This window comes from Pantherophis guttatus, chromosome 3, assembly GCF_059756535.1.
Source record: "Pantherophis guttatus breed Tessera chromosome 3, ASM5975653v1, whole genome shotgun sequence".
Classification (NCBI taxonomy): Eukaryota; Metazoa; Chordata; class Lepidosauria; order Squamata; family Colubridae; genus Pantherophis; species Pantherophis guttatus.
In genome coordinates, this window is record NC_142065.1 from 93,906,544 (window position 1) to 93,932,613 (window position 26,070).

General features: G+C 40.4%; 1 protein-coding gene across 1 annotated transcript in view; it reads left to right on the top strand.

The window, feature by feature from the left end:
• LOC148114678 (complement factor H-like) overlaps window positions 1-26,070 on the top strand; it is a 156,782-nt gene that overhangs the window by 15,177 nt on the left and 115,535 nt on the right. The window contains exons 6-8 of the mRNA XM_087890060.1: window positions 243-422; window positions 19,024-19,194; window positions 22,696-22,869. Coding sequence (XP_087746186.1) covers window positions 243-422; window positions 19,024-19,194; window positions 22,696-22,869 — 525 coding nt within the window. The remainder of the gene's footprint in view (window positions 1-242; window positions 423-19,023; window positions 19,195-22,695; window positions 22,870-26,070) is intronic.

Sequence of the window (26,070 nt, forward strand, 5' to 3'; positions counted from 1 at the left end):
GGCTACTAAAAGCACTTTTAATCAATATGACTAATTTCACAGTATATTTTAGAACCTAACTGGCAGTTTTAAATTAGTTGTGCCCATCAGTAGGATGTCTATTGATTAATATGTTCTTGTGGTGCTATATAGATATTTAAAATAGTAATATTGTTTTCTGTGCTTATAGAAATCAATGTCTACAATCTGATATGAGTGCACGTTTTCCTTTTTTCATATAATATATGATTTATTTTCTCTAGAAATTACATGCAACTCTCCAAGAATATCTAATGGTACTTTCCGACCTCAAAGAACTATATATCATGATGGGGATCTAATTCGAATTCAGTGTGACAGTGGATTTACTTTTGATCCAGATAATGGAGAAAAGGTGGTTGAATGCACAAAGAATGGATGGTCACCTCCACCAAAATGTATCAGTAAGTAGAACTAGTGTACATTACTATGATTGTAGAATGGCTGATATATTTAACTCTGTACAAGAGTACTTTTTAATACTATTTTACATGATTTTCCAGTTTTCTGCCTGTCAGGGCATTGATTAATCCCATGTTTGTCTCTGGGACAAATCACCTTGGTTTAATTAGAGGATGGATCGTGGCTCCTCCTTGTTGCAATATTCTGAAAAAGAAATGCGAAGAAAAGTTCTCTAATAAAACTCATTTATTTGTTATAAAGAAAATAAAACACCTCACTGACTAAGAAAAGTAATTGCTACATTTTTGAAATAATTCTTGCCGGCTGTTTCTCAGCTGGACCTTTCTGGAAAGAGAACAAAGGAAAGAGTGTGTGAAGCAAGTGAAGGAATGCAGACATGCGTAGTAACTTTTGATAACAATTCTTGGCAAGGTACGGAAAGTCTGATAGTCCAGAAATATGAAGCTCAGCTGGTAAATAAAATAACGCAGTGATACTGCCAAAGGGGCATATTTCATCCAGAGCATTTTAACAGTATTTACATATATATAATGTATTTTTCAGAGTATAAGATGCACCTTTTTACCCCCCAAAAGAGGGTGAAAATCTGGGTGTGTCTTATAGTCTGAATCAGAGATGGGTTTCAGCAGGTTCTGACCAGAGAACAGTTCTGGAGAACTGGTCATAGCGAAAATTTTGAGTAGTTCGAAGAACCAGTAGTAAAAATTCTGACTGGCCCCGCCTCTATCTATTCTCTGCTTCCCAAATCCCAGCTGATTGGGAGGAAGTGGGGATTTTGCAGTAACCTTCCCCTGGATTGGGGGCGGAATGGAGATTTTACAGTATACTTCCCCTGCCATGCCTACCAAGCCATGCCCACCAGGCCATGCCATGCCAACCAAGCCATACCCACAGAACTGGTAGTAAAACATTTGAAACCCACCATCAGTCTGAATGTAGCTCTGCCCACCCATCTTCGGATATTTTTGGGCTCCATGTGTCATATTTTTACGTGGTTCCAGGTGGCAGGGATCAGGGCACAGCCTGAGGAACGACCCTCTTTGGGATGGCTTGGGGGGGGCAGCTTCGGCAAACAAGACGGGCCCCATGGTTCGCAGCTGGTCTGCCCTCTGGCTGCCCAGTGGGCAGCTCAGGGCAAACAATGGCCATGATGACTTCACTCCCCAGCAATGTAAGGAGATACTGAACTCTCTCTGTGCCCGGGAGCCGAGCTGAGCGGGAGCCCCTAAAGCGAAACGTCCCTCCTTTCCAGCCACCGCCACCCATTGGCCCAATTCCCCAATGCAATTCACAGAGCCATGTTTCAGGCAGCGGCTGGTTCCCCTGCAATGTGCATCAGGGAACAGGGAATCGTTTTTGGATTCGGGGACAGAATTGCAGCACTGCCACCTGAAAATGCTTTTCTCCCAAATGCACATTGCAGAGCTGTGCGCCCTCCTCCTCCTTCTCAGCAGACTCACCTTCTCTTTCCTCCTGGCCAGATCCACTGCCTGAAACGCAATGCACTTTTTTTGCTTCTGCGTGTCCCATTTTTGGAATCAGGAAGGAAAGCATTTTTGGGTGGCAGACTCGTGATCCCCTTTCTGATTCCAAAAATGGGGCGTGGAATATGGTGGACCCTACAATCTGAGCCTAGGGCCTGGCAATTATAGTCCCAATCATATTATTATTATTATTATTATTATTATTATTATTATTATTATTATTATTATTATTATTATTATTATTATAGATAAAAAGAGCAACATGTTCAAAATACATATATACAATATATTTTCTGGTTACAGTTCTTTACAGTAATACTCATCATAATCATAATAGTATTTTCTAATGGTAGTTTCATAATAACAGTTCTTTTTCCTCATAACATTAATACATACTAATTAGTAATACTAATCAAAAATAATCAAAATTAATAAATTACAGTAAACAACCATAATAGTGAGATTAATCTTTCTCTTGTAATCTTCGAGATTCTAACTCCAGTTTCTCTTATTTAACTATTATCTATCATAGTTTGTTTTACGTGTTCCTCTTCCATTCTGATAGTTAATAAATAATTATAAAAAATTTCAATCAGTTTATCCTCTGGTCCTGTTAAAATTTGATCCAACTCTGTTGGTTCTTTTAAAAAACCATACATTTTGGCATCTTTATGATATCTAGATTGTATCTGTGGATGCGGCCACCATGCTAAATTTATCCCTTGGTTATTCAATTCCTATTTGTTTTTCAATTCCCCCTTCTCTTTTAAAATGCCTTCCGCCGTGCCCTTAAAACCTTCCTTTTCCAGCAAGCCGGGCTGGCCTAATTTTTAAGTGTTTTTAAGTGTTTTGTTTATTGTTTTTAATTAATGGGGCCAAATTTATATATGTATATTTTAACTGTATTTTAATATTTGTACTTGATGTTTTTACTTGGCTGTTCACCGCCCTGAGTCCTCAGGGAGAAGGGCGGTATACAAATTCAAAATAAAATAAAATAAAATAAAATATCTCTATACGTTACAATTTTTCCCATGTCCATCACATTTGGATATGCTAGTGCCTCCATCGTGTAGAGCCAGACTGGCATTTTCAAGAAATGTTTTTCCTTGATTTTTGCCCATACTGAGAGTAGGGCATTTCTAATGTAGTGTCCCTGAAAGTATTTATGTGCTATATATTTCTCATGCCATAGAAAGGCATGCCAGTTGTAAATCGTGTCCCTACAGTACACCTAATTGTCTATGTCTCAGGATTATCCATTCTTTTAGCCAGGTAAGGGAAGCTGCTTGATAGTATAGTTCCCAGTTTGGCAGCCCAAAACCTCCTCCATTGATAGAGTCTTGCATTAATTTCAACCTAATCCTTGCCTTTCTGCCTTGCCATATAAATTTGGTTACCATTCTATTTAATTCCTTGAAATATTTCCTTTCTAGCTTTATTGGAATTGTTTGGAACAAGTACAACAGTCTCGGTAAGATATTCATTTTGTCCCAGTCTTTAAGAAAGGAAAAGAGATGAAGGAAGCTGGTTTTAGGGAAGATAGCACTGATTGAAAAATATTCAGTCAACAATGTATCATTGTATGCTGCCCTCATTGATCTTGAAGCCGCTTTTGACTCTGTATTCAGGACCAAATTATGGGAGTAGCTGGAAGTTGCATCAATTGATTATCTCCATTTAGAGGTGTGGAAGTGCACTGATTAGAATTCTCACTGCTCACTGCCAGGTGTTTAAATCTGATCAGCTCGAGGTTAACTCAGCCTTCTGAGGTCAGTAAAAAAAATTTGAAAGGTTTTTCAGTTTTATTTCTTATACACATAATATAAAATGTACATTTTCTTATACATAATTAATCATACATATACATGTATGTTCTTTCCTTAAAGAAAGCATTAAATAAGGCATTTTAATTACATTCGGAATTGCTCTTCTACCCTTTCTTCCCTCATTTTGCAACAAACCTTCTTCTTCTCCTCTTCTTTCCCTTCCCTCCCTCCCTCCTCTCCTCTCCTACTTTCTCCTTCCTCCTCTCCTACCTCATCCTACTTCCCCTTCCTTTCCCCCATTACTCTCTTCTTTTCCCCTTCTCACCTTCTCTCCTACTCCTGTCCCCTACCCTTCCTTCCTCTCCTTTTCCCTTTCTTCCATTCCTCTCCCTCCCTCTCCTCTTCCTACCCTCTACTCCTCTACTCCTCTCTCCTTTCTATCTTCTTTGCTGTGGAATATTCTTCTTGTTTGGTATCCGAGCATCTCCTGTATTCTAATAGTATACACTTTCTTTCAATTTCTTTTCAGATTTATTCTCTCAGTGCTATCATCATAATTGTACATTTATTCTTATTATCTTCTTTCTTTTCCCCCCCTCCCATCCCCCTTTTTCATTTACTCAGGTGTCATCTGGGTTTCTATTTCTTTTTTATCCTCTCCCTCGTTTAACTTTCTATTATCTAAATAATTTATCTATCCTCTTATCTTCATATTTTTTTTCTAACAGGGGTGAAATGCTCCCGGTTCGGACTGGATCACCCGATCTAGTAGCGATGGAGGTGGGTGGTTTGGAGAACCGGTAGCAAAAATCCCTCCCCCCCATTGCCCAGCTGAGCTGCGCAATCATCAGAGGCTTTTTTTTTAATTTTTAAAAGCATTTTTTCTACAACCTCTTTGGCCTTTTAAAAGTTAAAAAAAAAAGCCTCTGATGATTGGGCAGCTCAGCTGGGATCATCAGAGACTTTTAAAAGCATTTTTTCTACAACCTCTTCGGCTGAAGAGGTTATAGAAAAAATGTTTTTAAAAGGAAAAAATGCCTCTGCTGATCAGGCAAGTCAGCTGGGATTGTCAGAGGCTTTAAAAAAAAGCGAGAAAGCCTCTGCCGATCAGACAAGTCAGCTAGGATCGTCAGAGGCTTTAAAAGCATTTTTTTTACAACCTCTTCAGCCGAAGAGGTTGTAGAAAAAATGGTTTTAAAAGTACAAAAAAAGTTGGCCACGCCCACTCAGTCATATTACACCCCCCCAAGCCACATCCACAGAACCTGTAGTAACAAATTTTACATTTCACCACTGTTTTCTAACCATATATAAAATCTTCCCCATGTCTTGAAATACACTGATTCCTCTTTATCTCTTATTCTTAAAGTTAATTTATTCATTTTCGCACAGTCTAAAATCTTTTTACTCTTTCCCATACTACCAACAAACCATTCCTTACACAATGTCTCTAGAAGTATCCATGGATCCAATTTTTTTCCATACCATAAGAAAGGATGCCATCCTAGTTGTAAGTCATGTCCTTCCAAAGTCAACAGTCTTGTATTTCTCAGTAAGATCCATTCTTTAATCCAAGTTAACATCGCTGCTTGGCGATACAATTCCCAATTTGGAAGACCAAATCCTCCTCTAATTCTGGAATCTTGAAGCGATTTAAGGTTAATTCTCACTTTTTTCCCTATATTTGTTTGGATTGGATTGTCTGTTTGATGTAAAATGCTACTCCTCTTTTGCTTTGAGAAGCCAAAGTTATATACGATGTCCCTAATTTTATTCGCTTCAAAAGTTTTTTATGTTGCTTTCTAATATGCACTTCTTGTAAGCATATAATTTCTAATTTTAGCTTGTCTAATTTATTGAATATTTTCCTTCTCTTTATTGCTAAGTTTAATCCATTTATATTCAAAGATATTATTTTAATTTCTTCTTACATTTCTTATTTATTTATTTGTTTTGTCCATCTAGTCATTCTTATCTCCCTTAGTTCCTTAACTTCTTTCGCTCTCGCTCCTTCTCTTAATGCTCTCTCTTGTTCTTTCGTTGTCTCTCTTGGTTGTTCTTTCTTCTCCTGTTGTTCATCCCCTTTTTCTTCCCACAACCTTCCTTCCTCTTGGACATCTATGTATTGTTTATAAAATAACTCTGCTTTCTCTACTGAATCTAATCTGTATCTTTGTTCTTGCCAGTTCACCAATATCCTTTCTGGAATCAACCATCTAAAATTTATTTTTCTCTTTATCAAACATTTCATGAGAAATTGATATTCTTTTCTCAGATCTCTCACTCTTCTTGGAATTTGTTTCAGTGCCACTACCTCTCTCCCTTTGTATTTTATCATCGTGTTTCTCATCAATTGCAATATTCCTGTTCTCAGTGTTTTCTTGGTGAATCTGACATGAATTTCTCTAGGAAGATTATGTGTCATCGCATATCTTGTGTGCACTCTGTATATCTCATCGATTCCACTTAATATCCCTTCCTTACTTTCTTCCATTGCTTCTGCTATTATCTCTGAAATTTTCTCTGCTAAATTTTCTCCCTTTTCTTCTTCAATGTTTTGAAATCTTAAATAAAAATCAGCTTTATCCATTTCCAGGGTTATAATTGTTTTTTCCTGATTTTTATCAGTAATTGTAAGTCTATAGTCCATCTCTTCAACTTTTTTCGTTGCTTTTTCTTTTTCTTCCATTTGCTATAATCATTGTTCATTTTTCCCTATCATTTCTTTAACTTCTTTCAATTCTCCTACCATTTTTTCCATATTTCCTTCCATTTTTTCCATTCTCCCATCTACCTTGTCTAATCTTGTCTTAAGATCTTGTCATAGTCTGTAGCATATTTTTTTAATTCTGTGTTGACTTTGTCTTGATATGATGCAATTTCTGTTGTCTTTTGCCCTTTAGTATCAGGTGTTGTTGATATTGATGGTAATGATAAATATGTTTTTTCTTCATCTTATATTTTTTCAAATATTACTACCCAATTTTATAATCCAAATACTCGATTTCTTTAAATTCAAAATGCCCTATCAGACTCTTCAGGTTCTTGATACTCTAATCCACATAGATTTTATCCATAAACCATACAAAAAGCCAAGAACAATCAAACAGCCCAAAAGGGCAAAAAGAGAAGAAAAAAAGAGAAAGAAGAGAATGAAAGAAAAAAGGAAAGAAGGAAAGAAGGAAGGAAGGAAGGAAGGAAGGAAGAAAGGAAGGAAGGAAGGAAGGAGAAAGAAAGAATGAAAGAAAAGGTAAAACCAGGTCAGCGCAAAAATAAAAATTCACTAGTCAAAAACCCAGCTGTTTACCCAAAATATCCAACCAGGCAATAAAAAGATGAAAAAACATATCTCCCCCCAAAAATAGAAAAAACAAAAACCCTGCCAATGAACTCTTTTAAGTCCAGGAAGAGGGAATTTCTACATGAAAAAAGGAAAAGGAAAAGGCACAAAAAGAGAAAAACCAGAAAGAAAAAATAATATTCTAAAATACCACGATTCCAAAATCTTCCAAAATTTATAACTCCATCAAGTGAAAGGAAAAAACGAACAGCTTTCTTTCTTTTTTTCCCCTGCTATATATTCCCCCTTCTGTTACAAAGTCACAAGACTACTTCTTATCAAAATCTTCTTGCCAGTTTCCAAAACATCCCAAGGTCACTCCCTTCTCATCTTTTTATTTATTTATTTATTTATTTATTTATTTATTTATTTATTTATTTATTTATTTATTTATTTATTTATTATCCATATTTCTATGCTGCCCAACTCTCCGAGGACTCTGGGCGGCTTACAACAAGGACAATATGAACAATATACAATAAGAGACGTTAAAAAACCCATACACATCGCTCATGGCCGGATCTTGCAAGATCACAGCGGTGAGATCAATGGCCCCAAGCCTGCTGGAAAAGCCAGGTTTTCACCATTTTCCAGATGGCCAGTAGGGTGGGAGTGGTCCGGGCCTCAGGAGGTAGCTGGTTCCAGGGAGCCAGGGCAGCCACAGACAAGGACCTGCCAGCCAACATTGTTTAGCTGACGGGACCCAGAGGAGGCCAACTCTGTGGGATCTTACTGGTCACTGGGAACTATGCGGTAGAAGACGGTCTCGAAGATAGCCTGGCCCTAAGCCATATAGTGCTTTAAAGATAATAACAACACCTTGAATTGTGACATGAGACCGATAGGAAGCCAGTGCAGCTCACGGAGGAGTGGTGTAATGTGGGAGTACCTAGGTGCACCCACGACCACTCAAGCGGCTGCATTCTGGACCAACTGTAATCTCCGAACATTTTTCAGAGGTAGCCCCATGTAGAGCATGTTGCAATAATCCAACCATGAGGTGACAAGGGCATGAGTGACTGTGAGAAGAGCCTCCCGATCCAGGTAGGGTTGCAATTAGTGTACAAGGCGAACCTGTACAAAGGTCCCCTTAGCCACAGCTGCCAGGTGTTGCTCTAATCTCAGCTGTGGGTCAAGGAGGACACCCAAATTCCGAACCCATTCTGAGGGGGACAGCTTCTCCCCCCCCCAGGTTAAGGATGGACAATCGACATGGTCCTTGGGAGGCAATACCCACAGCCACTCAGTCTTGTCTGGGTTAAGTCTGAGCCTGTTGACTCCCATCCAGACTCTCACAGCCTCCAGGCACTGGCACTTCACATCCACTGCTTCACTGAAATGATGCGGGGTGGAGATATACAGCTGGGTATATTGGCATACTGCTGATATCCCACCCTGTATTGTTGGATGATCTCCCCTAGCAGTTTCATGTAGATGTTGAATAGAAGGGGAGAGAGGACTGAGCCCAGAGGCACTCCACAAACGAGGGGCCTTTTGTCCTCCTATCAACACTGACTGAGACCAACCAGAGAGATAAGAGGAGAACCACCATAATACGGTGCCTCCCACTCCTAACTCCCTTAGTCAGCCTAGTAGGATACCTTGGTCGATGGTGTCAAAAGCTGCTGAAAGGTCAAGTAGCACCACGATAGAGGAATGACCCCCATCACTGGCTCTCCAGAGATCATCCATCAGCGCGACCAAAGCAGTTTCCGTGCTGTAGCCAGGTCTGAAGCCAGATTGAAAAGGGTCCAGATAATCCGTTTCATCCAATGTCCATAGGAGCTGAAGTGCCACCACTTTCTCTACAACTTTCCCCACAATGGGTAAATTGGAAACTGGATGAAAGTTTTTTAATTCTGCTGGGTCTAAGGAAGGCTTCTTGAGGAGGGGCCTTACAACTGCTTCCTTTAATGGTTGCAGAAAAGACCCCTCCCTTAAGGAAGCATTAACTAAAGTCAGGAGCCAGCCTCGTGTCACCAGCCAGGAGGGGCACGGGTCCAACAAACAAGTGGAGGAACTCATCGCACCCACAGCCTTGTCCACTTCCTCAGGTGTCACAGGCTCAAACTCAGCCAACACAATATGACTAAGACCTGCCCTGGTCATCTCAGTCGGAATTGTCCAATCAGAGTCCAGGTCCATCCGAATCTGAGTGACTTTATCCAACAGAAACTGCACAAATTCCTCAGCTCTACCCTGTAAGGGCTCCTCCACTCCCCCTACATTAAGGAGAGAGCCTTTGTCCAATATATCTCTTTAATTTCCTCTGCAATCCAAAATAGTCTTAAAAGAGAGAAAAAATAAACCCACAGCTTCGAAACTCCAAACTCAAATTTTCAAATTATATTTCTTTAACCAAAAATGCCTCTTTTCCCAATCTGCTTTCAGTTTGTTAAATTACTTTTTCAGCTTTTGTTAATTAGCTTTTATTAATGGCTTCAGCTTCTTCACAGCTGTTCTGGAGGGGGGGCGGTAGTCTTTTTCCACTCCTTCCCCTCTCTCTTTGCCAATTTTCTCAAGTAAAATAGTTTTAAAAGTTCAGGAGTTAAATACATAAAGGAATCTTGTTTCCAAGACCACAGTTTCTCACCCAGATGATCACCTCATTCTTTTTTCCTTCTCTTCTTGTGTTTGGCCACCCTTTTGGTGGCCTAATGACTGTCTTCCCTTGCTGTTGGGTCGGAGGCTGATGCAGACACTTCAGGGACTTGCGACTTCCCTGTTTGTGCCTGTCTGTGCCTCCGTTCTTCACTGTCCCTACAGGACAGCTATGATCCCTGGGAATCTCCTAAAGCAGCTGAGATATCAGCATTTTCCAGGAGCCCCGGAATTTGCTGTACCACTGCTGGCACTGGCCACACACACCCTGATGTGAGGACCCAGACTGTTGGGGGCAATATATTGACTCTGTAATCTGCTTAGAGAGGACTGTAAAGCACTATGAAGCAATATATAAGTCTAAGAGCTATTATTATTGCTATTTAATTTGTGCCTTGCACATCAATATGACATTTACGGTCAGATACAATATGCAAGAATTTCATTCAAAACTACTTACAACTCAAAGGGGAGTTAAAACATATTTATTTTGGTTCCCCTGCTTTTCAATTCTATATCAATGGTATAGTGAGGTGTCCAAATGATATTTCCATCCCCCTAAACTAGGAGATTACAGTACTGCCCTGCTGCTCTATACAGATGATGCTATAGTTCTTTCCAGAATAGCAATACACCTCAAAAGTGTTCTGGGAAATCTGATCTAATATTTTGGTCATTTCTGTTTCAGTCTGAAATTGTGGCTTCACTATTGACCCATCATTTCTATTCGAAGGTCTTTGTATTTTGTGATTTTCTCTAGTTCTTTCTCTTCTTTTCTTCTGTCAGAAGAGAACCAGCCAGAGTTCTTTGTCTTTCTTACCAACAATTGTTAAGTGTGGGTGTTATATAGCAGGTCTTGTCTGTTTGAATTCTAAAGTCCCAGAGCAGTTTAGTTTCTTCTTCTATTTTGTGATGCCACCAGTTCTTGTTTGCAGGCAAGTAGTATATCTTGCAGATCTTCCAATGCATCATTATGGGTACTTTGTCATAACTTTGTTGTAATCCATTTGTGCAATCTTCTTGCAGCAGCTAACTAGGTGATTCGCTGTTTCTTCAGCTTTTTGCCAAGCCAGCACTTGCTGTGTGATGCTGTCTTCCCAACTCTGCCTTTGCTTGTATTTGTTCTTATTATTAGTAGTATGGTTTACTGCTGTCTACCAGGTATTTGGCTTTTTTATCCACCTAATCCTTATTTTTTGCAGTTGTATTTGTTATTATAGCAGTAGTAATAGTGCTGTTAGTTATATATTTAAGTATCAGTAAGCAATTGAAAATTTCACAAAGGGTTGATGAACTGAACTATTGGGGACCCTTTCTTTAGACATATTAACCTTCCTCAGACAAATTTCTTCTAGGCTTAATATACCTCTGCCTGCCTTCCTATCTTAGGGCAATTGCTTGATTGCTACTGCTTCAATCACTTATCTTCCAGGTGATATTGTTCTCTGACATCTTTCCCATATACTTTTTTTTTTTTTTGTAAAAAGTTTTTCTTTATTCTTTACACATAAATACACACAAACATACAATGTATTTTTGTTGATCAGAGTATTTGGCCGGTTAACAAATTAAAACAATTTTCAATTTTTACAACTAAGATTACCGTTTCTATACCTCCTTTTTGCCATAGTGTTCACTTTCATCTATTTTTTTCCAATTTTACCCTTTATTTTCATCTCTAATTTTAACCAAATTTCAATTTCCCTTCTATTCTATATTAAACCCCAATCCATCATCAGAATAATTAATTTTGAGGGAGGAAGGGGGAAGAAGGAGGAGTAGAAGAATAGGGGGTAGAGACTAGATTAGCAGCTAAAACTAAAGGGATTAATAGATAGAAATGAATCAAGGAGTGAGATTACTGATGGTGAACGTCAATGGTCTCAATGCCCCGACCAAAAGAAGACGTATTTTAGCTAAAATTACTAAAGCCAAAGCGGATATAACATGTTTACAAGAGATTCATATTAAACTGTCACAAACAAATTTATTGAAATGCCCCAAAGCAGGGAAATTATTCGTAGCTGCTTCAGAGGAGAGAAAAAGAGGAGTAGCAATATTTATAAAAGAATATCTCTCACCAAAACAAATTTTCGCAGAAGAAGAGGGAAGGATGCTAATATTGGAGGTGGAATTATTGCAAAATAAGATTTTATTGATCGGAATTTAGGCCCCCAATACTAAACAAACATTATTCTTCCGAAGATTATGAAGAGAAATTCGAGAATTGGAATACGAGCAAGTAGGTCTCATGGGTGATTTCAATGCAATTAGCAATAGGACTCAGGATTATAAAACAGGAGAAAATCCCCCAAAAAGAAATAGAGGACAAGATAAAAGGATTCTTCCAGCCATTTGTGAGGAAATGAGAGACAAATTAGGATTGAAAGATACCTGGCGTGAACATAATCGGAATGTAGAGCAACTCACTTATTACTCTCCCAGACACAAATCGTGGTCCAGATTGGACATGATTTGGATGACACAAGAACTTAACACCTTTTCATCCACCCCCAATAGTATCCTATCTAGAATCTGCATCTCTCGACTAATCCCAAGTCTCTGTCTATCTCTCATATACTTACTACTAATTTGCATGTACATCCACCAGTCTAGGTTCACTCCTTGTTCCTGAAGTGACAATTTTGTTTTTAACTTCCCATTCGTATCTAATATTTCTTTGTAGGTCAGTTTTTTCTCTGGATTATAAAGAATTGGATAGATCACAGCTTCCACAGGTGAAACCCAGAGTGGTACCTTATTATAATATGTTTTCCTAATTTCCATCCAACTCTCAATCAGGACTCCTTGCATGTGATGTTTCATAAAATATGCTGGGGGTTTGCCTCTTTCCCACCATAGGTGGGCATGCCACCCCTGTTGGAGATCGTGACCTTTGATTGCTAACAGACGTCTCCCTTGTAGTGTAATCCATTCACGGATCCAAACCAAAACTGCCAAATTATAATAATACTTCCAATTTGGGACACCCAAGCCGCCTTGTTCTTTCGGTTTCTGCATCATTTTCAACTGAATTCGAGGCTTCTTGCCCTGCCAAATAAATCTATTTGTGGCCCTGTCCAAGTTCCTAAAAAAGGTTTTATCCAGTCTAACTGGGGCCATTTGAAAGAGAAATACCATTCTGGGCACTACGTGGGTCTTAATTAAGGCTATCCATCCCCTTAATGACAATTGTATCTTGCCCCATCTCTCCAAATCTTTGTCTAGTTGCTCAGTTAATTTTAAATAGTTATCCACCTTTACTGAGGAGCATCTATCAGACAGCCAAATCCCTAAATATATAACTTTACGAACTACCTGGAGGCCCAAAGTGTTTTGTAGTTCTAATTTTTGTATTTCCGTCATGTTTTTAACTATGATCTTTGTTTTTTCCTATTTATTTGTAATCCAGCCACTTCACCAAATTTCTGTATTATGTCAATAAGTTGCCCACCAGAGGTTAGTGGCTTTTCCAGAACAAAGACCAGGTCGTCCGCAAACACCTGGACCTTGTATTCTTGTTCTCTGATCTTTAATCCTCTTATGCTCACCTCTTGTCTTATTGACCTAAGTAAAGGTTCTAGCATGAATATAAACAACAATGGGGAGAGTGGGCAGCCTTGTCTTGTTCCCTTCGCTATCGTCACCTCCTCCGACTCTTCTCTATTGACCAAAGTCTTAGCCTTCTGTTGACTATAAATTGCCTGGATTGCAGTCAGGAAATGATCGCCAGCCTCCATATATTTCAATTGTGATATAAGATAATTCCAATTGACCCTATAGAAGGCTTTCTGGGCATCCAAAAAGAGGAACGCCACCTGCTTCTCAGGGTGGGCCTCGTAATATTCCAGGGCATCCATTATGATCCGTACATTATCTTTCAACTGTCTGGCCATTCTAAGATTATGTGCTATTTCCTCCTGGTCTAGTAGTATGAGTTGATGTTTACTTGTGTCTACTACTTCCTTAGCTTTGACATCTAGTGGGTTAATCTGTAAATTCCTCTCTGCAGTCCGCAACTTCACTGTCCACATTTCCCTCTCCTTAAATTTCTGTCTTTTTTTCCCTGCTATATATTTAATCGCTAACCCTCTCATATAGGCTTTCGCCGTATCCCACAAAATCTGTATCGAGGTTTTCTTATTATCGTTGACCCTAAAGAAGGCTTCCATTTCTCTCTTTACCATTTGTTGAAATTCTATCTCCGTTAAAATACTTGCTCTCAACATCCACCTCTTATTTCTTTTGATTGTATCTCTCTTCCACCTAACCAATAATGGACTATGGTCTGCCCAGGTATTACGTTCTATCTCTATCTCTACGTTCTGGTCTTTAAATCTGTAGTTGCCCACATCATATCCAGCCTCAACCAAGATTTATGCCTGGGAGAGAAGGTATATTGATTTGTTTGAGGGTGAAGCACTCGCCATATATCCGTAAGACCCAACTCATCCCTCATATCTGCACATACTTTCAGAAGTATTCTCCTATTTTCTCTCTTTTGACTGTTCCCCAGTAAATAGTCCAAATCCCTGTCAATTACTGCATTAAAATCGCCTAATATAGCTATATGATCATATTGCAAATCAATAAGTTTTTGATACACCTTTTGATAGAAATCAGATTGTCCATTATTTGGGGCGTATATTCCCACCAAGAGGACCTGTAGCCGGCCTATACGTATCTCCAACATTAGAATTCTTCCCTCATCATCCATACTAAATTTTACATGAACTTCCCTCGGGAGGTTCTGTCTCCTTGTAAATGATGTAAAAACCTGGAATCATTCATCAATACCACTGTGCACCATTTGCGTATCTTTCTGCAGCATCCCTACCACCATCTCAACCATCTTATCTTCCAAGTTTTCTTCCGGCTCCTCCCTAATGTTTTGAAATCTCAGGATGTGGGCAGACTTCTCCATCTCAAGCAGAATTATATCATCTTCAAGCTGCTTATTGACCAGTAGCTGTTGCAACTCACGCCTCTCTATCACCTCCTCAACCTTCTCCACCTTTGTAGCTACTTCCTGGATCTGGCCCTCGTGCTTTTCCATTGTCACACACACATCATTCAATCTCTCAGAGATTTGTTTCACTTCCCCTCGCATGCCTCCCATCTCCTATTTCAATTCAGCCAAGTCCTTCACGGTGGGCTCCTGGTTTTTTGTCATAGTTTCCTGTATAGCATATAATGTATAGCATATAATGTATAGCATATAATAAATTCTGAATTCCTTGGAGGGTAGAAGTCTTCTCGGCCACAGCTACCACCTCTAGAGATTTATGCAGAGTAGGAGGAGTCGTAATTGTAGCCATAGATGCTGTTGATATCGGGAGCTTCTTTCTGGTCTTAGTTGAGGAGCTAGACATTTCTGTTAAGCAGAGGAACCTCCTCCAAAGTAACATATAACTAAGATAAGCCCAAAGGTACTAGTTATTGCTCTACACTATCCCAATAATTAATCAATATTCTAGTCTGTTAACGAGTTACTTTGCTATTTAGTCAATTATCTACTTTACTTCTTATCCCCCCTTCAGTACTCCCAAATGATTAATACTAATTAATCAGTTTAATTTACTAATCAATTAATCTACTTAATATTAAATCAGTTAATCATCTAATTATTACTCTAGAATTTATTAATACTCTAATCAGATCAATTACTCCACTTAATATTAATTCACACCAATAAATTTAACTCTTAATTTTCCAAAACAAATATACCCCAACAAATTACTTATAGTTTCACTCAGTCCATTAATAAAATGATCTAAGTGTTAGTAGAGAGAGCAAAGCTACTCGTGACAAGGGAGTTCAAAAGAGGAAGTGCTGTTCGGCTATAGTATTACAGTTCTCCCGTTGTGTAGACATTCCTCGCCACTCTTTCTATACTCAAGTATGATTCTCCATAGTAGTAATCATGTTAAAATGTCTTAGTCACCACTGAGTCCACCTCCAAGTCAGGGGAAAGGTCGATAGGAGTAGCTCTTCCAGCACTTACCAGCTAATTGTCAAATCGCTTTTAAAAAGCGCAGCAATAATAAAGCAGGGGGTAGAGTCTAAGGAAGTTCCAACTGCAGCCAAAATTAAGAGGAAACAGTGCCCATCCAACCCAACAGGCCACTCAGCACCCGATCTCTCCAATCTTCCAATATCGCCTCCAAGTTACTCAAGAAAACCAATCTGCCACTTCCAGCCAAAAATAAGCCTTGCGCCCCCCGAATCTTCAGCAGTAATCCTGAGGGAACAATCCGTTCCTTTCTCACAGTCCAATTTATTTATTTCACCACCAGTGCCACTTCCACTCCATTCCCCCAAAAGCACTCTGTCATGGCAATAGGGCCTCTGCCCTCTCTGCAGGGCCCTTTTCTCTCACTGGAGATCAGGATCGTCCTTCACTTCATCGGGAGTTCGCTCCATGTCGCTCCCATAACAACCCGCACGGCCGCACTCTGCGCCAGTTGGAGCCTCCGGGTGCTCCTCAAGGGGAGCCCCATGTAGAGAGCATTGCAATAGTCCAGGCGGGAGGTGACAAGGGCATGAATGACTGTGCGTAATGAGTCCCGATCCAGAAAGGGATGCAACTGGCGAATCAGGCGAACCTGATGAAAAATCCTCCCGGTCACGGCCGTCAAGTGCTCTTCTAAAGACAGCCGTGAATCCAGGAGGACGCCCAAGTTGCGAGCCCTCTCCGTGGGGGCCAATGATTCGCCCCCAATAGTCAGTGATGGCGTCAACTGACTATAACGGGACGTCGGAAACCACAGCCACTCAGTCTTGGATGGGTTGAGCCTGAGCCTGTTCCTCCCCATCCAGATCCGTACGGCCTCCAGGCACCGGGACATCACTTCAAATGATTTACTTAATCATTTGACTCTTCCTCTTACTTTTGTTCTCAATATTCAAATATTTTAAAAAATCTTAATACAACAATAATTAAACCTTAATTAATCATTAATTGAACTCTTAATTCATTTACTTAATCATTATAATTAATCATTAATACAACAATAGTTAGACCAGAGAAAGTTAATCTTCCATTCTTCCTTTCTTTCTGTATTTTTTCCAATCTTTCTTCCTCCCTCCTACTTTTATTTTGAGGAGGTTTTGAATTTTAACTGGGGGTTGATGTTTCTTTAAAACTTGTCCCTTTCTTGGAACCATTTCCTCTGATTTAGAGCCCCCATATCGACTCTTCTTGCTTATATAATCAGTCAGTTCATAGAACGAAGAATTAACTCGATCAGTTTGCAAAGAAAAGTCCAATTGTTGCATTTCAATTAATTGTGTGAAAGCCTCTGCCAAATCTTCTTTATCTTCCGAAACCTCGTAGGGTTGGTCAGTTTCTTCTTCTTTTTGCTCCAAATTATATTTTTGAAAAGTTCTGTCAGTTAATTCCAAAAGGGCAGGAAGAAAGTTTGAAGATTTTTGAGAGCCAGCCAGTTCCAGCTTCTCTGTTTTAGTCAAAATGTCTCCTACATTGTCATTGTGCTTTCCTTCAAAAACATCCTCAGTTGCTTTTATATCCTCCACTGGTTCTATAAATTTTTGTTCTATGATTGCTGTTAGGTTATTAATAATTAAAATTTGGTTATTCATGGCTTCCTTTATAAATTCTGTAAGGTCTTTCAAAAAAATCATCCTGGCTCTGTGATTCAGTTCTCTGTGTCATTTCTGACGCCATTAGAGAGCCTCCACCACTTTCAGAAACTCCTTGCTTGGAAGCCATATTATTTTAAAAGAATTTTTGAACAGCTTTCTCAGATTTATTTGTAATTTATCAAGCAAGATAGTCTTTTCTACACCCAGCTCTCAAATACCAGCAGTTTAAATCCAGTCTCTGAGCACAAATCTGTTAACAAGCACTTTCATTTCCAACTTTCACTTTCACACCCACAACGAAGACACCATTTCCACCTCCAGCTCAGCAAAATCAAGTAGAAACAATGTATCCCAGGAGTTAAGCATATACTTGCAAAAGCTTGTTCTCCTGCTTCCGTCCTGTCTGCTTTTTGAAATCAGTTAATCTTCTTCTTGACAGCAGAGTCGGTCGCCAGTGTCTGGCTCCGTTTAAACGGAGTTGCCACGGATCCGGAGCCTCAGCTTTGGGCTGAGCGGGGAGCTCTCACCCTCCAAGCCCCTGGAATTACTCCAGGGGCTTCCGGGGAGCTCTACCCTCACCCACTGGCTCTCCTCTCCTTCTTCTCCTGAAGGAGAGGTTTTTAAGCCGTCTGACAGCTGATTAGCGCCATCAGAATGGCTCCAACGGAATCGCGGGGCTGGCGGTCCAAAAAGACCGTCTGCGACGCCGGTGGTGCCAACCGGAAGCCCCAGAACTCTTGATTATTTAGTATCGTGGGATTCAGCAGACCAGTCAAAAGGTTGCTGTATGAATGAACCTAATCCTAATTACTCTATACTGCATTCTAACCTTGAGGGAAGCCCCATGGAACTAATTGAGATTTAGTCTAGTTTCATTGTCTGGGAGGAGTTTAAAACCTATTAATCCTGACCAGTAGTTTGGCCATCAGTATAATACATCCATGTATTATACATACATCCATGTATTATACATACATCCATGTATTATACATGCATCCATGTTCCTCCTGGTAGGCTAAGACCTCCTATCAGGTGAGACATGGTTGGGTTCTGGTTCCAAGTAAATTCCTACTTGGGAAAGAAGATGGTCCTTCACTTAAGGAGCCAGCAGTGTACTCTTTTCTCAAGAAGCCACTATTAACTGGACAAATATTGTCTCATATTGTCCCAACCTACCCTTCCTGGGGAAGGTTATTAAGAACAAGCAATTGCTTCAAAGAACTGTGGAGGAAGTTCTGGACTTTTTCAGTCAGATTTCAGACCTGAATACAGAATTAAAATGTAATTGATCATACCTGTGGTGAGAATAGGATGCAGCCATCCTTTCTCTCCTTGGTATTTTATTGGCTTTTAATCGGGATAACTTCTGGGCTGGCTTCAAAGATTGGATTGGGGAGCACTGTGTTGTACTAATTCTTCTCCTTCCTCTGGGAGAGTTTTAGTCAGCATTCATGGAAGGAGAAGTCTAGTCCACAGATACTGCTTTGCAGTGCTCAGCCCCCTCCCCACTTCTGTTTAATATTAACATGAAGAAACTGGTTGAGGCTGAAGGCATTTCATTTGATTGTGAAATAGTAGATTTATTATTATTCATCCCAATGAGTATGAAAAAGACCACTTATTCAACCTGATTCTACCTGAATCATATTAGGATGAAAAATGAGATTAAAATTAGAAAAATATCTCTTTCTTCTTTAATCTTTTTACTAATACAGCATTTTTTAATTCAAGTGAATAAACATAATATTAATGAAAAAAACCTCTTATTTGTATTTTATGTTAGAAATAACTTGCCAGGCAGACTATATTGAAAATGGAAACGTATTATCTCCAAAGATCATTTATAAGGAAGGTGAGAGAATACGATTCTCCTGTAATGAAGGATACTCACATGTTGACAGACAAGATGCCTTATGTACTGAGACTGGATGGGGTACAAAGCTTCAATGTGAAGGTCTGTATGTGATTCTAATGGTCATGGTTGTTTTGAAATCTTACACACATTTTAGTCTTCTTGCTATGCATGCCTAGAATTGCAGCTCCAATCAATCTGACCTGGTTAAAAACCTTGTGGTAAAATAGGGAAAGAAGTATTTGTATGTCTTTATTTGATTTCGTTTTTATCAGACATACGGAGAGCAAGAATAACAAGCATTGTCTTAGAAGACTCATCCTTCCTTTTTTTAACAAGTAAAAGAAAATATTGCCTCAATTTTAGTCTAGATCTATGGATTATTTACATCATACTGAATTAATTTCCTAAACTAGCTATGATTAGTTTTAAAGGGATAACTGAAAAAGAGCCACTAAGTCTATAATTTCAACATTTTAATAATTCTTGATTAATTAAAAACTCAGGATTCATGGCTTCCTGGAATTTGTGGAGTCAAATGGCATATTATACTTCTTTAATCTTAATTAATCAGACTTAGAAATGTCTTTCTTCAAAGAAGGACTTTATTCTTCTGAAGATCATCTGAGGCAAACATTTACTTTGGTCTGCTCTCTATCATAAGTAATATGACTCAGCAATAAATGTGGGGCCAAATAGGAATGAATGTTTCATGTAGCATTTCTTGGACAGAGGAACATAATTCATCAAGACTGTTTGTGTCTAAGGCACAAAGTGTAGAAAAAGTAATTGTTTCTTTTATGGAAAATTTGGGTGATAGTCCCACAAGGGGGCAACTCAATCTATTTTGAAGATATGTGCAAAGGGCAGAATTGATCCACAAATCAGTTGGCTATCTTTGTCTCAGACTGAAATCACCTTATGACTTCAGCATTGGTGGTTCTTACATTTGGGCACTAATTTCACTCTCTTTTTTCCCCCTAAGTGTTGTAAAATCACATTACAATTTTACAATATATTAATTTTTACAATATATTAATTTTACATTAATGGTAGATTTTAGGAGAAACCCTCCCATACTACCACCTCTTTCAATACTAGACAACACAGTATCAACAGTAGAGTCCTTCAAGTTTCTAGGTTCTATCATATCTCAAGATTTAAAAGGGACACCTAACATCAAAAACATCATCAAAAAAGCACAACAAAGATTGTTCTTTCTGCATCAACTCAGGAAGCTCAAACTGCCCAAAGAGCTGCTGATTCAGTTCTACAGAGGAATTATTGTGTCTGTCATCTGCACCTCTATAACTGTCTGGTTTGGCTTTGCAACCAAACAACACAGACACAAACTTTAACAGATAATTAAAACTGCAGAAAAAACAATTGCTACCAACCTGCCTTTCATTAAGGACCTGTATACTGCATGAGTCAAAAAGAGGGCTGTGAAAATATCTACAGACCCCTCGCATCCTGGACATAAATTGTTTCAACTTCTACCCTCAAAACGATACTATAGGGCACTGCACACCAGAACAACTAGACACAAGGACAGTTTTTTCCCAAATGCCATCACTCTGCTAAACAACTAATTCCCACAACACTTTCAAATTATCTACTAAGACTGTATTACTATTATTCTTCTCATCCTTCCTAGTACCTATCTCTTCCCACTCTTACTATAAGCATGTTGCTTGTATCTTTACGATTTATATTGTTTTATTGTTTCCTAGTATGATTTGATTGCTTATTAGTATCCTATGACTAACTTATGTTAGTATCTTATGATTCTTGATGAATATATTTCTATTCTATTCTATTCTATTCTATTCTGTTCTGTTCTGTTCTGTTCTGTTCTGTTCTGTTCTATTCTGTTCTATTCTATTCTATTCTATTCTATTCTATTCTATTCTATTCTATTCTATTCTATTCTATTCTATTCTGCTAAGCAGCAAAATGAGAACAGAGCATCAGCTTTAGGGCAAGGATCCCCAATGAGGTCCATATTAATTTATCAATGGTCGATAAATGGCTGGATAAATAACTGGTCGATAAATGATGAATCAAAAGTTGGAATTAAGATTGCCAGGAGAAATATCAACAACCTCAGATATGCAGATGATACCACTCTAATGGCAGAAAGTGAAGAGGAACTAAAGAGCCTCTTGATGTGGATGAAGAAGGAGAGTACAAAAGTTGGCTTGAAACTCAACATTAAGAAAACTAAGACCCACATTAGATGAGGAATGGTATTTAATGAGAAATTTATATTATATAGGATAAGTGAGGTCAGATAGACCTAATTGATGTATTAAGGTATATAAGCTGTTCTGTCTTCTCCGGAATATAATTTTGAGTTATAGTACTGAATATTTGTTCATTAAGGTACTATATGGAAGTACGTATGTTTATTGTTGTATTGTTTTATGTGTGTCACTTTATGTTGTCTTTTCTTTTTAACTGAAATGTAAATAAAGATTATTATTTATTTATTTTTAAAAAAGAAAACTAAGATCATGGCATCCAGCCCTCTCAATTTCTGGCAAATAGATGGGAAAGAAATGGAGGTAGTGACAGATTTTATTTTCCTGGGCTCCAAGATCACTGCAGATGGGGACTGCAGCCAAGAAATTAAAAGTTGGTTGCTCCTGGGGAGGAAAGCTATGGCAAATATAGATAGCAGACTAAAAAGCAGAGACATCACCCTGCCAACAAAAGTGTGTATAGTCAAGGCCATGGTTTTCCCAGTTGCAATGTATGGCTGTGAAAGTTGGACCATAAGAAAGACTGAGCACCAAAGAATTGAAGCCTTTGAACTATGGTGCTGGAGAAGACTCCTGCAAGTCCCTTGGACTGCAAGGTGATCAAACCGGTCAGTCCTAGTGGAGATCAACCCTGACTGCTCTTTAGAAGGCCAGATCCTCAAATACTCAATACTTTAGAAGGCCAAACTCAAATACTTTGACCATCTAATGAGAAGGAAGGACACTCTGGAGAAGAGCCTAATGCTGGGAAATATTGAGGGCAAAAGAAGAAGAGGACAACAGAGGACAACAGAGAACGTGGTGGCTGGATGGAATCACTGAAGCAGTAGGCGTGAGCTTAAATGGACTCCAGAGGATGGTAGAGGACAGGAAGGCCTGGAGGAATGTTGTCCATGGGGTCGCGATGGGTCAGACACGACTTCGCAACTAACAACAACAAAATGATGAAAAGTCATTTGCAATCAGCATATCTTTCTTCACCTATTGAGAGTTTCTCAAGGACCTGGAGCAGATAAATGTTCTTGTTGGTTAAAGATAGACCACCTATTTTTATTACTGTTGGACAGTATTACTTGGTCTGTTGTGTGGATGTTTGGGTGGTTTAGGGGTGAGGAATTGTGGTGGGTGGGGTGTTTTTGGGGATTATTATGTGTGTTGGACCTGGTCTTTGGGTGTTAAGTGAATTTCATTTTATGGGTATACTGTGTATACACATACAATGACAATAAAGTTATTTATTTATTTATTTATTCATTCATTCATTCAATCATTCATTCATTCATTCATTCATTCATTCATTCATTCATTCATTCAATCATTCATTCATATTCCTCCATAGAAATTAAGTGTTTCCCTCCAGAAGTGACGAATGGCTACTTTCAATATAGAAGAGATCACTATATGTACAATGATGAAATTGAAACAATATGTAATGAAGGGTTTGTCTTTGGAGGCCCCGGAAAGGTTTCCAAATGCACTGCAACTGGTTGGCATCCTCCTCCTGTCTGTAAACGTAAGTAACTTTTTCTATGAAGTTTTTTTCTAGAGCAGAACTTGCTTCATTGTTTATAAATAATATTCTTATAGTTATGCTAGATGCAGTGAGATAATTATGGTGGGAGGAGAATAGTTTATTATAGATACCAGTAGTTACAGCATGATTTCTGTAATTTTTTCATTAAACAATCCTACAGTTTTGTATAATAATCATAAAATTGTTCCACAATAAAATAAGGAAAAACAAGATAAAAATGGAAAAATAGCATGATGCTACAGTATAGAAAACTTGCACCATGCTATCACTAACCAGTAATTAACCACTAACCAGTAACTAACCACTAACCAGTACACCAGCTACGACTCCAGGGGAGGGGCGGAGGAGTGGCGGTAGTTATTAAGGAAAGTCTTAGGCCTAGGGAGGTCACTGTTCCTCATGTTGGCGGGTGTGAATTCCTCCTTTTGAAATGGGACCCTGGAGTTCAGTCTGGGCTGTTGATCACGTACCTCTCCCCCAGCTGCGTGGCCTCAGCCCTGCCCGCACTACTAGATGTCTTAGCCGAATTGATGGTGGAACTCCCCAACCTTTTGGTTGTGGGAGATTTCAATCTGCCATCGGCCGGTGAGTCATCTGAGTTGGTGCGGGAGTTCATGACCTCCATGATGGCCATGGACCTGACTCAGATTGTACAGGACCCAACTCATATTGGAGGACACACACTCGACCTTATTTTTCTCTCTGGACAGTGGATAAATGATCGTGGGGAGGGGACTCTATCTATTGACCCTCTGTCATGGACCGATCATTCCCTCCTTAGACTCGACTTTTCCTCTGCCATCCCCCGTCGCAGGGGTGTGGAACCAGTAAGATGGTTCCGCCCCAGGCACCTGATGGAACCCGAAAGCTTCCTGATGGAGCTTGGGTCATTTCCCGCCTCCTTAGCCCACGATTCATCTGAGACCCTTGTCGCGACCTGGGAACAGGCTGCGGTGGGAACCCTGGATCGAATCGCGCCTTTGCGGCCTCTGATCCGACGCAGATCCCGGGCGGCTCCTTGGTTTACCGCGGAGCTCAGGGAAATGAAGCGTCGGAAAAGACGCCTGGAGGGTGGTTGGAGATCCTCCCAATCCGAGTCCGACCGAACACAACTAAGAACCCATATTAGGTCTTATCTTGTGGCGATGGAAGTAGCGAAACGTAAGTATTTCGCCACTCTCATTGCATCTGCAGAAAATCGCCAGCAGCCATGTTTAGAGTGACCCGCTCCCTCCTTAATCAGGGAGCGAGGGAGGACCCCTTACAGGGCCGTGCTGAGGACTTTGCACAGTTTCTGCAAGATAAAATCACTCAGATTCGGACCGGGTTGGACTCCGACTGGACAGAGTCCGTTGAGGTGACAGGGCCTAGTCTCGGTGGAGACATCTGGGTTGAGTTTGAGCCTGTTTCATTGGATGACGTGGACAGGATTATGGGTAGGCTGGGGTCTTCCACATGTTTACTGGACCCTTGTCCCTCCTGGCTTGTTTCGGCAGCCAGGGAGGTGACTGGAGACTGGATCCAATCTATTGTCAATGCTTCACTAAAGGAAGGGGTCTTTCCTGCTGCACTTAAAGAGGCGTTAAGAAGCCTAACCTGGATCCTGACGTACTTAACAACTACCGTCCAGTCTCCAACCTTCGCTTTTTAGCGAAGGTTGTTGAGTCCGTGGTGGCACAGCAATTCCCTCAATTCCTGGAGGAAACTGACTACCTGGATCCTTACCAATCTGGTTTCAGGCGTGGCCATAGCACGGAAATGGCATTGGTCGCCCTAGTAAATGATCTCTGGCGGGCCAGGGATGGGGGTTGCTCCTCCATCCTGGTCCTTCTTGACCTCTCAGCGGCATTCGATACCATCGACCATGGTATCCTGCTACAGCGGCTCAGGGGGATAGGGTTAGGAGGCACTGTTTTACAGTGGTTCTCCTCCTATCTCTCGGGCTGTCTGCAGTCTGTTTGGGTGGGGGGTCAGGGATCCTCCCAGAGGCCTCTCACTTGTGGGGTGCCTCAGGGCTCAGTTCTCTCTCCTCTGCTCTTTAATATCTATATGAAACCGCTGGGTGAGATCATCCGTGGTTTTGGGGTGAGGTATCATCAATATGCTGATGATATCCAGCTTTACATCTCCACCCCTGACCACCCTAGGGATGCCCTTTCCGTGATGTCCCACTGCCTGGAAGCGGTGCGGGTTTGGATGGGGAGGAACAGGCTGAGACTCAACCCTTCCAAGACTGAGTGGCTGTGGATGCCGGCATCCCGGGATCTGGAGGTTCCATCCTTAATGATCGGAGGTGAAACCCTTGCTCCCTCCGATAGGGTCCGCAACTTGGGTGTCCTCCTGAATTCTCGGCTGTCTTTAGATGACCATCTGACGGCCGTAACCAGGGGGGCCTTCGCACAAGTCCGTCTTGTGCGCCAGTTGCGCCCGTTCCTAGACCGGGATGCCCTCGCCATGGTCACTCACGCCCTTGTTACCTCTAGGTTGGACTACTGTAACACCCTCTACATGGGGCTGCCCTTGGGACGTGTCCGTAGGCTTCAGCTAGTCCAAAATGCAGCCACGCGGGTAGTTACGGGGGCGTCTAGATACTCCCGTGTAACACCTCTCCTGCGTGAGCTGCACTGGCTACCGGTGGCACTCCGGATACGTTTCAAGGTGCTGGTGCTCACCTATAAAGCCCTTCATGGCTTAGGCCCGGGGTACTTGCAGGACCATCTCCAGCCATTCTCCCATCTGTGCGCTCTCACAGAGTCGGCCTCCTCAGGGTGCCGTCGGCCAAACAATGTCAGCTGACGACCCCCAGGGGGAGGGCGTTCTCTGTGGGAGCCCCGACCCTCTGGAATGGATTGCCCACTGAGCTCAGGACAGCCCCCGACCTTCTTTCCTTCCGTCGAGAACTGAAGACGTGGCTCTTCCGCCAATTAAACTGATACATTTGGGGGTACACTGGTATAATTTTAAATCATTTTTAATTGGGTTACTGATTTTAATTTGGTATTGTATTGTGATTTGTATTGATGTTGTCATTTTGTAAGCCGCCTTGAGTCCCTAGGGAGAAAGGCGGCATATAAATCGCAATAAATAAATAAATAAATAATTCATAAGCCATCTGAAAACTGTAGGGACTCAACTGAATTTTCAGGGACCTGATTAATTAATGTCCATCCAAAAATCACC